Genomic DNA, 15,771 nt, shown 5'->3' with positions numbered 1-15,771 from the left:
TGAAGGAAGTGGATTCAAAGATAGAAAAAGAGGAACAGATTATCATTCCTGGAGCTCATGTTTTATTCTTTGATGGTTCGTATAAAAGGAGTATACATCAGGCCACCGGGGGATATATAATCCAGGATTTAGAAGGCGTGCTGATTCTAAAGAATGGAATATATCTGGAAGCTGAAAGTAACAATGAGGCTGAGTACACAGCATTGTTTCAAGGGTTACAGGCTGCTTTAAAGCAGAAGATTCAAAAGCTAATCATAAAGGGAGATTCTCTATTAGTGGTAAAGCAGGTCTTGGGTAGCTGGCGAGCAAAGAATCCGAGATTAAAAGAATGTCTGGCTAATGTTAGAAGGCTGCTACATCAATTTACAGCATGGAGAATTCAACGTGTGCGACGGGAGGAAAATCATATGGCACATGAGTTAGCTCAGGAGGCAATTAATCAGGATCCAGTAATTGCAAAAATCGAAGAGCCATTATATAGAGGGAGAGAATACCTATCCAGGGTGGTGGATTATCTACTTTCAGGTCGCTTGCCTGAGGAGCTCAAAAAAGGCCAAAAGTATCATTTTATCAGGAAAAGTAAGCATTATGTCATGATTGGGGATGAATTATATATGCAGGGAGCTGATCAGGTATTGAGGAGAATTCCCTGGAGAGAAGAGATTTATTATATTCTATCTTCAAATCATGAGGGAGCATGTGGGGGTCATTATGCATTTAAGATCACCTTGCAGAAGATATTACTGGAGGGTTATGTATGGCCTTCCATCCAGAAGGATATTCAACACTGGTGCAGGTCTTGCCATGAGTGCCAGAGAATGGGGAAGAGGATCTTAAAAATGGAGCCGAGAAATATCATGCTGGTATATGACATTTTTGAAAGATGGGGAGTGGATGCAGTTGGACCATTTCCCAGGACAGCCAGAGGAAAGTGTTATGTGCTTACTGCGGTGGATTACCTATCAAAATGGGCAGAAGTGAAGGCAGTGAAGAGAGTGGATAGTAAAGAGGTGGCTGATTTTGTGTATGAACATATATGCTGCAGGTTTGGAATTCCTCTGGAGATACTATCAGATAATGGACTTGAATTTAGAGGAGAGGTAGTTGACCATTTATGCAGAAGATTGAATATCAACCACAAATACTCCACTCCTTATCACCCTCAATGCAATGGCTTGAATGAAAGGTTCAATGGTGAATTTAAGCTGATGATAACCAAAATGACAGAAGGCCATATCAAGAATTGGGATATAGAGATGAATCGTGTATTATGGGCATACAGGGTTGCTGTAAAATCTGGTACACAATTCTCACCCTTTCATTTAGTTTATGGGAAAGAAGCACTCATGCCTATTGATGTGGAAATTCCAGCTTTGAAGTTTTTGATTGAAGAAGGGCATGAACCTATTAACTGTTACAGAGAAAGATTACTGGCTTTGCAAATAGTTCAACTGGACAGAGAGCTAGCATTTGATCACTATGCAGCTATGCAATTGAAAAGACAAGAGAGAGAGAATGAGAAGGTGGAGCATAAAGAAAATTGAGGAAGGTGATCTGGTTCTCAGGTATAATAGCAAGCTGGATAGCACTTTTCATACTGCATTCCAGACAAAGTGGGAGGGTCCGTATAAAGTTGAGAGAAAATTTGATAATGGGAGTTATCAGCTTGCTGATTTGGATGGAAAGAAGCATAAAAGGAGAGTGAATGGTTTACGACTGAAGAAATATTTCGCTCGATTGATGTTAGCCGTGAAAGAAGAAGATCAGGAAGCTTATGATGCATGTCAGGAAGATGTAGAAGGTACAGAGGAAAATCTGAATATTTCATCCCTGTTTGTACAGCTGCTGGACATAAATGTCTCAGCAGAAGTAGGGGGTTGCTAAATATGTGTGGACAAAAATAGGAGTTGAAATGTGTACATACATGTACATGGTGTGTGTGAAGTTTTGCTTTTGAGAGCGTTGCCAGGTGTACAGAGTAGATGGTATTGATGTGAGCATGTACAGGCCTATCTGGACGTGGTCTTCTGGAGATTCACTAGAGTTGATTTCAGCTCCTCGTTTGGCTCTGAGTATGTGTACATGCTCAAATGTATGGGCATTGAAGCTGTGTTTGAAAGCATCTGGAAGTTTGAGCCATAAAATGTTAAGGTGGCCAATGCAGCTTGAGTATTAGTGTGGAAAAAAAGAAAAAATGAATATGGCCATTTTGTAGGCCTTCTAAGAAGAAAAATAAATATAATATTGTTGTGGCCATAAAATTAAAGGCCACATGGAACTAAAGGTGGTCGCCAGCGCACCTTTTAGAAGCTTGGTGAAGCACGTGAAGGGTGTGGCTGGTGATTGCGGGCGCTGGAAGGATCTTCACCAAAAAGAGAAGGTGATGAACGAGTTCGGGGGGAGCCGATGGGGCTATGAAGCTGCAGCTGGAGGTGACAACTGGGGGCGGAACTCTGCAAAAAAACAAAAAAAGAGGCAAGGCGGCGTGTGTGTGAGAGCCGGGGGCCTCGTAGGTTTTGGTGTGTGGTGCTGCAGAGAATCGCCGGGTGCAGAGGGGGTCTCTGTTTTTTTGGTCGCCTGGGAAACAAGAAAGAAGGAGAGGCCCGTGGAGCAGTAAGTGTGGGGGAATCCCACTGCCTGCAGTAACCATGCCAGTTCTGAGTGGATGGTGGTGGTGTTCATTGAAGGGTCGCCGGATATGTTGATAGAGGATTGCTGAGTAGCGAAGGTAGTAACGCCAACTACAGTCAACAATAGAGAGGAGGAAAGTGTTTATTACGTCAAGGCAAAGCTGGTCGTGGTATCAACTGAAGCGGAAAGGAAAGGGGCTGGCCGACTGGTTGGAGAGCCGCCTGGGGGTGAAACAAAAGAAGGAGCCAACGTGTGGGAGCTAGTGGAAGCTGGTGTGGAAGGCGCAGTTATAAGGTGACGGGCTGGAAGGCTAGCGAAGGTGTGATGCGCAGCTACAGTAAAAGGAGTGGCCGTGTTGTTCTTGGGGGGCTTCGTCATTTTGTAAAGTAGCTCCAGTGTTAGGAGGCGGCCTTGTAAAGGTATAGGTGGCCTTTGTTTGGTAGTCAACGGCGGCAGACACAAGCACAAGGAGAGGGTTGACAGGTTGGTGAGCTAAAGCTGCCGCAGTACTGCTGGTGGAGACGCCAACTGGATTGTTTTTTTTTTACAGGAAAATAAAAGAGCCGCAGAGGAGAGATAACTTTATATCTTTTGAGGTGATCTACAGGCACAGAGAGCCAGAGAGAGAGGGTGTGTGTGTGGTCTTTTGTGGATTTCTACCTCTTCTGGAGACTCAAGCCAGAATTGTAAATTTCTCTTGATTAGCTGTGGCTGGTGTTTGGTGAAGCCAGAGAGTTTCTTTTTTTTCTCCTTTGTTCATTTGGGAACAAGTTGTGAAAGCCAGATCTGAAATATAAGTTTTGTTCATGCTTTTTGGTCTGGTGTTCTGGTGTGTTTATATGCATGTGTGGAAGTGTGGCATGCTATAAGGGCGTAAACAGCTTTACCGCTTCCGTGCCATCAACGGCCACACGGCACGACGGCCGTGTGGGTTGGTTTCGTGGGGTGTGCCGTTGTTTTGGGTGTTATTTTTATTTTTTTTTAAAAATGAAAAAAATAAAATAAATAATAATAAAAAATAACGGGCCGGGCCGGCCCTCGTCGCTTCGGGCGTGGCCGCCCGCCCGTGGGGAGTGTTCACAACAGGCCCTATTCTGGCCGGTCGTCCGTGTGGCAGCTCGCTGGGCATACCCATATGTGGTATCAAGGGTTGGCCGCCTATATATATATATATTTTTTTTTCACCAGCCGAGAGAGAGCGTTTGTTTGAATTTTTCATTTTTTAATTTTTATTAAAATTGAATAATGAAAATAAATTAAAAAATAAAGAATTTTTTTTTTCCTGGCCGCTGGTGGCCGCCTTGGTTGTGGCCCTGGCCGCCCGCCGCTGGGCTGGCCGCCTAAGGGCTGGCCGCCCAAGGCTGGCCTGGCCGCCCAAGGCTGGCCACCGGGGCTGGCCGCCGCCCAAGGCTGGCCTGGCCGCCCCCCTCAGACGGCGCACATGCGGCGGCTTTGCTTCCGTCTCCGCAAGAGAGCTCACGTGGCAAAATGTCGACCCTGCAAAGCGCAAACGAAGCCACCACTACCTCCATCTTCGTCAACGCCATTTTTCATGCCTTTTGCTGGTTTTCGCCCCACCTCAACAATGCGTGCACTCCTAAGCCAGTCGGCTGAGCATTTCGAAGCTCTTCGCCCACACAAACGGCTCTTTCCCCACTCAGCCCCTTCAAGGCAGTCAGCGCAAGTCTCCATGGGCTCTGCGCCCCCCCCTTTTTTCCACACAGCTTCAACGCTTGGTAGACGTTCACGCAGAAAATTTCAATCATATAGAAAAAAAAACGAAAATTGCTTACTTGATTTTCCTTGCTGTGTGTGACGGGGAGAGAGAGAGAGAAAGAGAGAGAGTTCTTCCCCTCCATTCTTCCATGGCTGCCTCCCTCCACACCCTCCATTCGAGATAAGGGTGAGAAGATTGTGGATGAAAACCATCGAGTGGGCTCCGGTCCCCCGTTCACGCGCGCGGGCTCTCACGATTCCCTCGAACCACGCTCTGATACCAGTGTTACATATCCGTAACGCCGCTACGGGCATTACCACAAGAGGGGACGGCCTCTGGCTCACCACCCAGCCATAGAGGAAGAATGAGGATTGCCCCTCATCCCCCAGGCTATATAGTGTGTGGCCTGCCGTCCACACTAGCCCGGCCGCCCATGACTCCGCATGGGTGTCCTCTCCCACTGAACCCCAGATATAGCCATCCGGTCTGCCGTCGGTCACAGGCATTACAGCCTACGTGACATTACCTGATACCAGTGTTACATATCCGTAACGCCGCTACGGGCATTACCACAAGAGGGGACGGCCTCTGCCTCACCACCCAGCCATAGAGGAAGAATGAGGATTGCCCCTCATCCCCCAGGCTATATAGTGTGTGGCCTGCCGTCCACACTAGCCCGGCCGCCCATGACTCCGCATGGGCGTCTTCTCCCACTGAACCCCAGATATAGCCATCCGGTCTGCCGTCGGTCACAGGCATTACAGCCTACGTGACAATGAGCTTAAAGGGCAAGCATTGCACACTATAGGATCACCGAAGAGGAGGGTAGAAGCAAGTGCCACGATGATCAAACAATGATAGCCTAAGTGTGTAGATGGCACCTAGGCATGTCATGAACACACCCTTCGTATGAGGTGTCCCCAAGAGGATTTGAACCTACAACCTCCCATAGAAAGTCCAAAGCTTGATCCATTAGGTGTGTTCACGTCTCGTTCATGTGCCCACTTCCCATAGAAAAAGTCCAAAACGTTATCCACGAGGTGTGTTCATGTGCCCACCTAGACGTGAACACACCCTTCCTATAAGGTATCCCTGAGAAGTTTTGAACCGAAGGACCTCCCATAGAAAGTCCAAAGCCATATCCACTAGGCTACCGGCTGTGGATGCATACCGTTGTACTTTTGTATAGTTGCTTAACATAATGGAGATCACTTTAATAACATTGTAAAGCTTATTCGTTTACGGATCAATTATGCTGATTCAAAATACTAATGTCAACAAAATGTTTGCAGTGCACGTCTAGCTAATAGGGGTAACTTTAATGTGCATAACAGCAGTGAGCAAAGATGATGTACATGTAGAAGTGAGGCTAGGTAGTTCTCTACCCCGTGTATCATTGCTCTTGACTCTTCTTTAAGGAAGCCGCAAACAGTACTGTTGCCCTATCCATGTGATGAGAGCTCAGCATGGTAGGTCTTTAGAAAAACGAAGAGGTCTGATTTTGGGGACCTTTAAGGCGTAGTTACAGGTCGGTCGAGAAAACTTCATGTAGTGGATGTGTTATTTGTTGATGAGAGTTGGATTTCATCCGCAGGAGAGGGAGGAGCAGGCTGCACGCGAGATGAATCCTGGTCGACGAGCTTTTCATGGCCACCATCGTCGATCTTCAAGAAGCAGGCTACGGCAAGGAAGATGAGTAAATTAAGGAACTGAAGTACGGCAAGGAGGTAGTAGAAGTAGTCGACGTGGCCCTCGTTCAGGTTGTCCGCCAGCCAGTCTACGTGGCCATTGCGTGAGGTGCCCGAGAAGCGGTGCACAAGCTGGAGAATTACGGCGCCGAGGTATTCACCGAGGCCGGAGCTAGTGCCATACAAAGCACCAGCCATGCTGCGCATATTCGTGGGCATTTCCTCGTACAGAAACTCGAGCAGGCCGATCCCGTGAAATGCACTTGCAAGGCCCTCAAGGCAGTATTGTGGCGCTAGCCAGAACACGGACATTGGAATCACAGCATTTGGGTCATCTGCCACACCAGCCTGGCGCACCGTGCGTAAACGTTGGCTCTCCACAAGGGCCGACACCACGATTGACACCACGGTTATACCAAAGCCGATGCCGATCCTTTGAAGCAGCCGGATGCCTCGTTTGTGCCCCGTCACCCTGCGCGCAAACGGGAGGACTAGCCTGTCGTAAACGGGTATCCAAATCATGAACGTGACAGACGAAAAGATGGTAATGCTGGCTGCCGGTACGCGGAAGGAGCCGTTTCCTAGGCGGCGATCCATAGTGTTGCCCTGTGGTATAGTGAAGGATCCGCTCTGCGACAGCACGGAGCTCCACAGTACGTTGATGATCCAGATTGGAGCCACCTTCGATAGAGATTTTAAGTCGCCCACTTCCTGTACAGTTGACAGCCGCCATGGATTCTTGATGCCTCCATCCGGGTTAAAATCCTCGTTGGTTGGGATCGCAGCATGATCTAGCCACCTGAATCCATATTTAACAACTGTTAGTAGTACAAGGAGATGGGTTAAATGACCTGCACCCTAAACAAGAAAATAAACCACTCACGTTAAACGTGTCGGAGGAGCTTTCATGTCGGAAGTTTCGACACTCCCGTGTAGCTTTGTCGGATCGGATGGAAGCGCTAGATTACGTTTGTAGAAGGCGGCACTGATTACCTGGGCAAGAGAGGTGAAAGCGCTCCGGCCCGCGGGCGGAATTCGCCTGAAGCGGCGGGTGCCCATGATCAACAGCGTTATAGCTACAAACATAGCTACCGTCGGCACACCAAAGCCCCACACCCAGCCTTCGTTTTCCTGGATGTACACAAACACGGTGCCGCCTACCACGTTGGCCATGATGAGGCACCAGAAATACCAGTTGAAGTAGCTCTGCCTGCTGCGAGTATCAAGGCCCTTGAATTGATCCGCCCCGAAAGCGTAGATGCAAGGCCCAAGGCCTGCTCCAGCTAGCATCGAAAACAACAATGCCGTGTAAAGAAACATCAACTGGCCACCGGAAGCTTGTTGGCCAGGTGCAGGCCTCAAGGACGAAACCGCCGCACTCGTAGTTAACAGAAGGCAATACTGAAATCAAGGCAATTCAGCTAGTGCATGAAATCATGTAAGATACGCGCATGCAGCTCCTAGTTAGGGTGACGACCACTTACTAGCAGGCTGAACATGCTTCCTACGAGTATCATGGAGAATCTGCCGAAGTAGGCGTCCGCCAAGAAAGCCCCTATCAACGGCGCCAAGCTTGCTGCTCCATCCCAGATGTTTAGCATTGTGGCTATATTCACTAAGCGCATGTGGTATTGGCCTTGAAGAAATGAGAAGAAGTTCTCGCCGATCCCAATAGCCGCTAGCGTCCGGAAAATGTCATTACCTACACACAAGAAGTAAATCTAGCATCATAATTACAGGTTACAAAGAGGGAGGGGGGGAGGGAGAGAGACACCCATGGTTACAGCCACAGAGAGAGAGAGTGAGAGAGAGAAAGAGACAGACCCAAGATAAACGGCATTGTTTTCCATCCTCCCAAGCTCGGCCCCTCTTTCTTTAACTGTGGGTCTTCGACGTCCACCACGGCAGCATGCAGGCTATCAGCTTGTCTCACATATTCATGACTTGAACTAGAGCGATCGATATAGATCTCCATTTTGCTTTACTCCTACACAAGCAAAAAAAATTGACCTGCCTGGGGGCGTGGAACCTTAGGCCCACGAAGGCTATGAAATGCTTGCAAATGCCTTTTTATAAATTTCTGGAAGGCATTTGCCGACTCCAAACTCCCAACAAGGAAGGCTAGGAAGGCGGCTTTTGTAATTTTGGTGCACAAGACATTAGCATTTGCCCTCACTCTAAGTTCCCAACAAACAAGGTCATGCCGCACCTGGAACCTTAGGAGACGGGAGGGCGGTCGAAGATTCCAACTTTCCAAGACAAAGTGCCTAAACAATATCGACGTAGACTGTACCAAACAGTTATTACAGCAAGCTGAAGCACGCTTTGAGATTCAAGAACTACAATCCAAAAAAGTTAGTTTTTCAACTTCAGTTTTTCTTTTATAAATGAATACCATACGAGAGCACAGCTATATGTGAATAACGTGCTTCCTTTTCTTTTCACCGTTTGGTGAGACCATCCCGTTAGGTGTAGGTGGGTAAAGCTTGGGACGTAAAGCCAAAGGTCCTGGAGGCAAAAATAGCATAGTGTGGTGCAATTTTTTGGAACCTTGAGGAAATAATGGTAAAAGAATAACTACTTTTTTGGGTGGAATCAAGAGCAAGGACTAATATTATTTATTTAAAAAACATTCACTAAAAAGATTGTCCCCTTACCAACATTTGTTTTAGGGAGAGATTTTTATTACTCCTAGCACCGCCATTGGTATTACAATCGCTAATAAAAAAAAAAGTAAATGATATTTTTACATGAGTTTTTAAAGCAAACTTCATTAATATTTGATTTACATAAACTTCATGATTGTTCATGTTTCTTAAGGTTCAAATTTTTAATGATATATGTGTATCATCTACTAGTGATCTTCCAGCATAAGATTAAAAGGTAATTCATTAGTATCATCCATGGAAGAATCTGACGAGTTACTATTTGTTGATTTGCTAGAAGTTAATGAGGCTTCACTATCATTGTCGTCATGACATTTCTCATCAACATAATTTTTGACGTCATCATGAATTTCTTCATTGCGATCATGAGTGTGATCTCTTCTCTGTAAACTTATTTGCAAACCTTGGGATTCATGATCTAATAATCGATTGGCAAGCATGATATGATCTCATTCTTCCCTTGGCATTAGGAATTTTTGGACCCAAAAAGGGCCTCCTAAGGATTCCTAATTTTAAGGGATTAGAGCTTAAAAAGCTAGGCTTAAAGGGAGACAAAGGCTATGATGACCCCTATTTTTTGCCTTGTCACATCAGCCATACCCCCCTAGTTTCACTTTTTAAAGGGAATATTCTCATACTCTCTCTCTCTCTTACTTTTTGACTTTTCTCATACTTTCTCTCTTCCTTTTTGAATTTTTTATCTTCACTCTCTATAAATTGAATCTTTCTTGTCAGTTTGAAATCTCCTTTCTCATTAACTCCCACCATATCTCCCTTTCACATCAGTAAAACATTCTCGTATTTAGGTAGGCTCCAAAAAGTGATTTTTTTTATTTTTTTACATTTTGAGGTGGAAAAACACCACCCAACCAATATGTATGATGAAAATAAATTTTTCTCTCCAAAAAGCTTGTAATTCAAGGGTCATGTCAGAAGCCTGTCAGGAGCCAGTACATCCATAACTAGCTATCAGGTCCCCACAACTTCATAAACATAACTAACTGTCAGATCCCGAAATTGTGGGGATCCCAAAAATTATTATTTTTTAATTTTTCTCATAAATGTAATTTATTGATGAAAAACTCCATGTTAGTATATTTGTAAATCAAAAAGATCATTTTCTACTTAGAAAAATGGATTTGTGTTAAACCTGCAACAACAGCAAAGTTTTAACAGTCTCTCTCACTCACTCCCTCTCTCTCTCTCTCTCTCTCTCTGCTTTAGCTTCTTCCTCTGCTTAGCTATGGAGCCTTTGCAAGCTGTGTGTATAGCCCCTTGTGAAGCTAGAAAACGGAAGGTTGATTTACACCTTCGTATTCCTGAAGAGTATGGCAGCTCTAAAAAAACTCATCCTACTGATGCACAATCTGTCCAAGCTCATAAGATAGCTAAGGAGAAAAATGTAGATCTTTAGGTTGATGGGCATCTCTATCATCCAGTTGACCCTCCATTAAGAGCAAACCTTCCTTTCCGCAATTTATCATCTTTTATGCAATTTGTTGGTGAAGGAGAGCTTGGCTTATTAGGATACTGCCGAAGATTGACTACAAGTGGAGCTTGGCAAACCCATATTCTCCAATCTCAATTGCAAGCATCACAATTCAGCCTTTTACAATGTCAAGAAGGACTTAAAACATCATCAGATAAAATGAAAGAGATCCTTGTAGAGAATGTGGAGAAGGATGCAAAGATTCAAAGGCTAGAGGAACTTATCAACAAACAACTCAAAGCAATGCCAAATGGTGCTTGTGAACGCAAAAAGACATTGGTTGGTATAGAATCTCTTGCATTTAAAGGTGAAGCACGGAGGAAAAGGATTCGTACAACAAAGTAACATAAACTTTCATTATGCACTCAATGATTTAAACAAAATAGTCATGATTTGTGTTCTGCCAGGAATTTTCTACAAGAGGTGTGTGGTTCTAATGAAGAGGGATGGAAGGATTTGGTCAAAGCCATTCTGAATACCAAGGATATTCTCTCAATTATTACTGACCCTCATCATCCTAAAATATGCCAAGCTGTTGTCAGCAATGTATCAGCGAGATTACCACCTTCATGGATGCTTCATTAATTCAACATGCTTGTGATGCGGCTAGAATCAGCATGAAAGGGTACCAAAAAGCAATCCGTCAGGTTGTAAAAGATGCATTTCTAAGACAAGGAATCACTGGCACTTTATTTCCTACACTCAAGGTGATTCACAATGTCAAGCGTATCAATAATGATGATGTGCAGTGAGCTATAGGACAGTTTTACCACGTTGAGGACACACTAACATTAGACACAAGGTCGAGCAGAAAGAAAATCAAGACAACAAGTACAGAATTTCACTATGATGTTTACAATAACATCTTTGTTCATATTGAGAGACTACAACAAGCTATGGTGAAGTTCTATGGTCTTTCACCAGAAGGTGAGAACTTGCAATTGCTACTATTCATGTTTTTCAGTAGAAAATGAAGACGATTATTTTGTTTTGAATATTGTAAATTACCGTTTATTTACAGTTTTGGGGAGCACACTTTCGTTTGTGCTCAAGCTAGATGAGTGCTAAATTGTGAAAGGTTGGAAGCTAGAACGTATGAGCATTATGCTCATGAATGGGGCCATGATGTTTGTGCATGGGAAAAGACTACCAAACCAAGTTTTAGTGTGCAATCTGAGAAAGAGGTCTGGTGGCTTGGTGCATTCGAGGTACCGAAGGAGACACATGAGATATTGACATGGATGTTTGAAAGGACTCCTTGGATAACAGATGTAATCAAAAAGCAAATTGATGGTCAACTTTTAGATGTAGAAAACATAGGAAAGTTCAAGGTGGATTGGCATCTTGGGGGAGATTTGAAGACAATTAAATGCATGATGGGTTGTGCTCAAGGCACGACATCAAGATGGCCTTGTCCATACTGTAATGCTCAGATTGATATTCCTAGGCAGAAAAAGACAAATGAAAAAGGTATACAGAAGGTTGGTTCTGTTGGGAAGGATGCCTCAAAAGGTCCCAAGAAAGGGAAGAAGCAACAAGGAGATGCAGTAGATCCAACCGAGTCAACTGATGAAGATGAGGAACAACAAATGCAAGATGGGTGGAAGGTGTCATGTCTCGTGATATGCTAGGAGAACTAAACCGGAATTCAAATTGGAGCCCCATCATTAATTTTCCACTAAAGAATATTCACTTTTGCACACTTCATGCATTCATGAGAATCTTTGATCGATTGCTTAAGTGCCATAAACTAGTGTTTTAACCTTAACTTTTTCTAATTAAATTCTATTGTCATGTGTACAGCATAGTTTATGCGCATGGTGCATATTTCATGAACAAATATGGATCGCTTGACATGTGGAGTACCCAAGGGATGGAGAAATCACATTATAAAGCAAGAGGGGTTTATTTCAAAAATACAAGACATGGAGGTGGAGCTTCTATAGGAGGAACACATACAAACTATCTACAAGAGATGTTCAATTGGTTTTATCGCACAACCTTTGGAGGGGTATTTGTTAGGGAGCGGGCCCAACAATCTAAGCTTGCACAAGAGGCACGCAAGGCTGCAAAAAGTCATGCTCGGCTTGAATGTAGTTGCAGACCAATGCTCCCCATAGGCATGGTGCTTGGTGTGCACGAATGAGGAGACAAGGGAGGTGTTGGGTTGTGCACGCACTAGCATAAATCTAGATGTAATAAGGCTAAGAAAATAAGTTTAGTTAGGTTTTTTTTCCCCTTAAAAAAACTATTAATAGTTCCTTCTCTCACTTCATTTTCATTTCACTTTTTTAGAGAGCTAGAGCTCAAGATTTATGTAGACACCCACGTAAGGACACCAGCACATCACCATGTTATCATAGTCGTACATGGATATGGAACGCACCAAGAACACCGCACGTGTTACCATGCCTTCACAAAACACAGTGCAAGGCACCCAACAACCACATACTATGGCGACACCACAGAAGAGAGTGATCCCTTGGATTCTAAGACACGCCCAATGGGATCACCAGAGTCCAACCCTCCTCCCACAGCAACACCAGTGCACATACATGCATGCCCTTCTAGTGGGAGAAAGCGTGTGAAGAAGACCCCACAATACAGCCACCCCAGAGATCAAGATAGAGAGGCCAATGATGAGCAGTTCGACTGGGTTGATGAAAACATTCCTACATTGCACAGCACCATAGGTGGCAAGACCCCACAGAGGTGCCACAGCAACAAGAGGAGGAGGATTCAGACTATGAGAGAGACCAAGAGGAAGTTCCTACAAGTGCGCGAGCACAAGCGTAGAAAGGTCAAGCTCTTCAAGCCAAGGAAGTCCCACCCTCACTAATGCACTAACACAACATAGAGAGCTCCAAGGAGAAGGATGCGCCAAGGGCATAGGGCTCTACAAGAAATCAAGTTTTATCAGAGGAACACTGAGTTGCTCATAAAGAAGAGCCCCTTTTACTCGCACAGTGAAGGAGATTCTCCAACAATATAGAACAGAGTTCCGTGTGCAGGGGATTGCCCTTGAAGCATTGCAAGAAGCCTCCGAGGCTTACCTTGTTGGGCTTTTTGAAGACACCAACCTCCTTGCAATACATGCAAAGAGGATTACCATATCTGCCAAGGACATGCAACTAGCTCGGCACATTCGAGGCGAGCGTTGGGTTCCTACATTACACAGCACCATAGGTGGCAAGACCCCACAGAGGTACCACAGCAACAGGAGGAGGAGGATTCAGACTATGAGAGAGACCAAGAGGAGGTTCCTGCAAGTGCACGCAAGCATAGAAAGGTCAAGCTCTTCAAGCCAAGGAAGTCCCAATCTCGCCAATGCACTAACACAACACAGAGAGCTCCAAGGAGAAGGATGCGCCAAGGGCATAGGGCTCTACAAGAAATCAAGTTTTATCAGAGGAACACTGAGTTGCTCATAAGAAGAGCCCCTTTTTTTCGCACAGTGAAGGAGATTCTCCAACAATATAGAACAGAGTTCCGTGTGCAACGGATTACCCTTGAAGCATTGCAAGAGCTCGGCGCATTCGAGGCGAGCGAGACACAATCTAGAGATCTTAGATGTTAACCTTTTTTTGAAGCAACTCTTTTGTTTCAAACCCACCTTTGTAACAAGCCTATCTGGCTTTCATTTGTAACCTTTTGATAATTAAAATTTTAAGTTTCTATTACAATGTCTCGGTGTCATCATGTTTGTTTAACATGGAGTGTCTATCATGTGCCAGTTTGTCACCCAGCATCAGAAATACTCTTGGAGGACTGAGGAAGCTTTGCCAAAATAGTGCGAATTTGGTCTCTGCAGCAATGGCGATGTAGGCTCAAAATTCGCACTGTTCTGGCACTTCACCCCTAGCCACTCAGGATCATTTCTGATGCATTTATAATGAAGTTGAGCACACTAATTGTGAGAAACAATAGTTTATAAGATAAAAACACCTTTAATCATGTGTAAAATATAGTGTTTATCATCCAATGCATCAGAATTGCTCCTAGAGGACTAGGGAAGATATGCCAGAACAGTGCGAATCTAGGCTCTGCAACGGCGGTGCAGGCTCAAAATTCGCACTGTTCTGGCACTGCTCCTCCAGCCACTCAGGATCATTTTTGATGCAGTTATAATGAAGTTGAGCACACTAATTGTGAGGAATAGCAGATTATAAGATAAAAACATCTTAAATCATGTGTAAAAATATAGTATTTTTCATCTAATGCATCAGAATTGCTCCTCGAGGACTGGGGAAGCTATGCTAGAACAGTGCAAATTTAGGCTCTGTAGCGACGGTGCAAGCTAAAAATTCGCACTGTTCTGGCACTGCTCCCCCAGCCACTTAGGATAATTTCTGATGCAGTTATAATGAAGTTGAGCACACTAATTGTGAGGAATAGCAGATTATAAGATAAAAACATCTTAAATCATGTGTAAAAATATAGTATTTTTCATCTAATGCATCAGAATTGCTCCTCGAGGACTGGGGAAGCTATGCTAGAACAGTGCAAATTTAGGCTCTGTAGCGGCGGTGCAAGCTAAAAATTCGCACTGTTCTGGCACTGCTCCCCCAGCCACTCAAGATCATTTCTGATGCATTTATAATGAAGTTGAGTACACTAATTGTGAGAAATTTTAGTTTATAAGATAAAATACCTTTAATCATGTGTAAAAATATAGTGCTTATCATCCAATGCATTAGAATTGCTCCTGGAGGACTGAGGAAGCTGTTTCAGAACAGTGCGAATTTAGGCTCTGCATCGGCGGTGCGAGCTCAAAATTCACACTGTTCTGGCACGGCTCCCCCAACCACTCAGGATCATTTTTGATGCATTTATTATGAATTTGAGTACATTAATTATGAGAAATAATAGTTTATAAGATAAAAACAGCTTTAATCATGTGTAAAATTATATTGTTTGGCATCCAATGCATCATAATTGCTCCTGGAGGACTGGGGAAGCTATGCCAGAACAGTGCGAATTTAGGCTCTGCAGCGGTGGTGCAGGCTCAAAATTCGCACTATTCTGGCACTGCTCCCCCAACCACTCCAGGATCATTTGTGATGCATTTGTAATAAAGATGAGTACAGTAATTGTGAGAAACAATAGTTTATAAGATAAAAACAGCTTTAATGATGGTAAAATTACATTGTTTGTCATCCAATGCATCAGAATCGCTCCTGGAGGACTGAGGAAGCTATGCCAGAACAGTGTGAATTTAGGCTATGCAGTGGCGGTGTAGGCTTAAAATTCGCACTGTTCTGGCATTGCTTCCCCATCCACTCAGGATCATTTCATTAATTTAAAAATAATAATTTACAAAATAAAAATACCTTTAATCATATATAAAAATACATTATTTGTCATCCAATGCATCAGAATTGCTCCTGGAGGGCTGGGGAAGCTATGCCAGAACAGTGCGAATTTGGGCTCTACAGCAGCGGTGCAGGCTCAAAATTTGCACTGTTCTGGCACTGCTCCCCCAGCCACCACTCAAAATCATTTTTGATGTATTTAATCAAGTTGAGTACATTGATTATGAGAAATAATAATTTACAAGATAAAAATACCTTTAATCATGTG

General features: G+C 44.1%; 1 protein-coding gene across 1 annotated transcript; it reads right to left on the bottom strand.

Annotated features, from left to right (window-relative positions):
• Window positions 1-5,685: 5,685 nt before the first annotated feature.
• On the bottom strand, window positions 5,686-8,059 carry LOC147639213 (protein NRT1/ PTR FAMILY 3.1-like). The gene is made up of 4 exons (XM_086782954.1): window positions 7,861-8,059; window positions 7,521-7,738; window positions 6,920-7,437; window positions 5,686-6,835 (listed from the first exon to the last, which is right to left on the bottom strand). Exons 1-4 carry the CDS (start codon window positions 8,009-8,011, stop codon window positions 5,893-5,895), a joined length of 1,830 nt encoding a protein of 609 aa, XP_086639080.1. The 5' UTR covers window positions 8,012-8,059; the 3' UTR covers window positions 5,686-5,892.
• Window positions 8,060-15,771: the final 7,712 nt, after the last annotated feature.

The sequence above is a fragment of the Cibotium barometz genome, chromosome 4, assembly GCF_041138505.1.
Source record: "Cibotium barometz isolate CiBa-2024 chromosome 4, ASM4113850v1, whole genome shotgun sequence".
NCBI classification, from domain to species: Eukaryota; Viridiplantae; Streptophyta; class Polypodiopsida; order Cyatheales; family Cibotiaceae; genus Cibotium; species Cibotium barometz.
The sequence above is the reverse complement of the archived record's forward strand: the minus strand, read 5'-3'. Positions and strand labels throughout refer to the sequence as shown.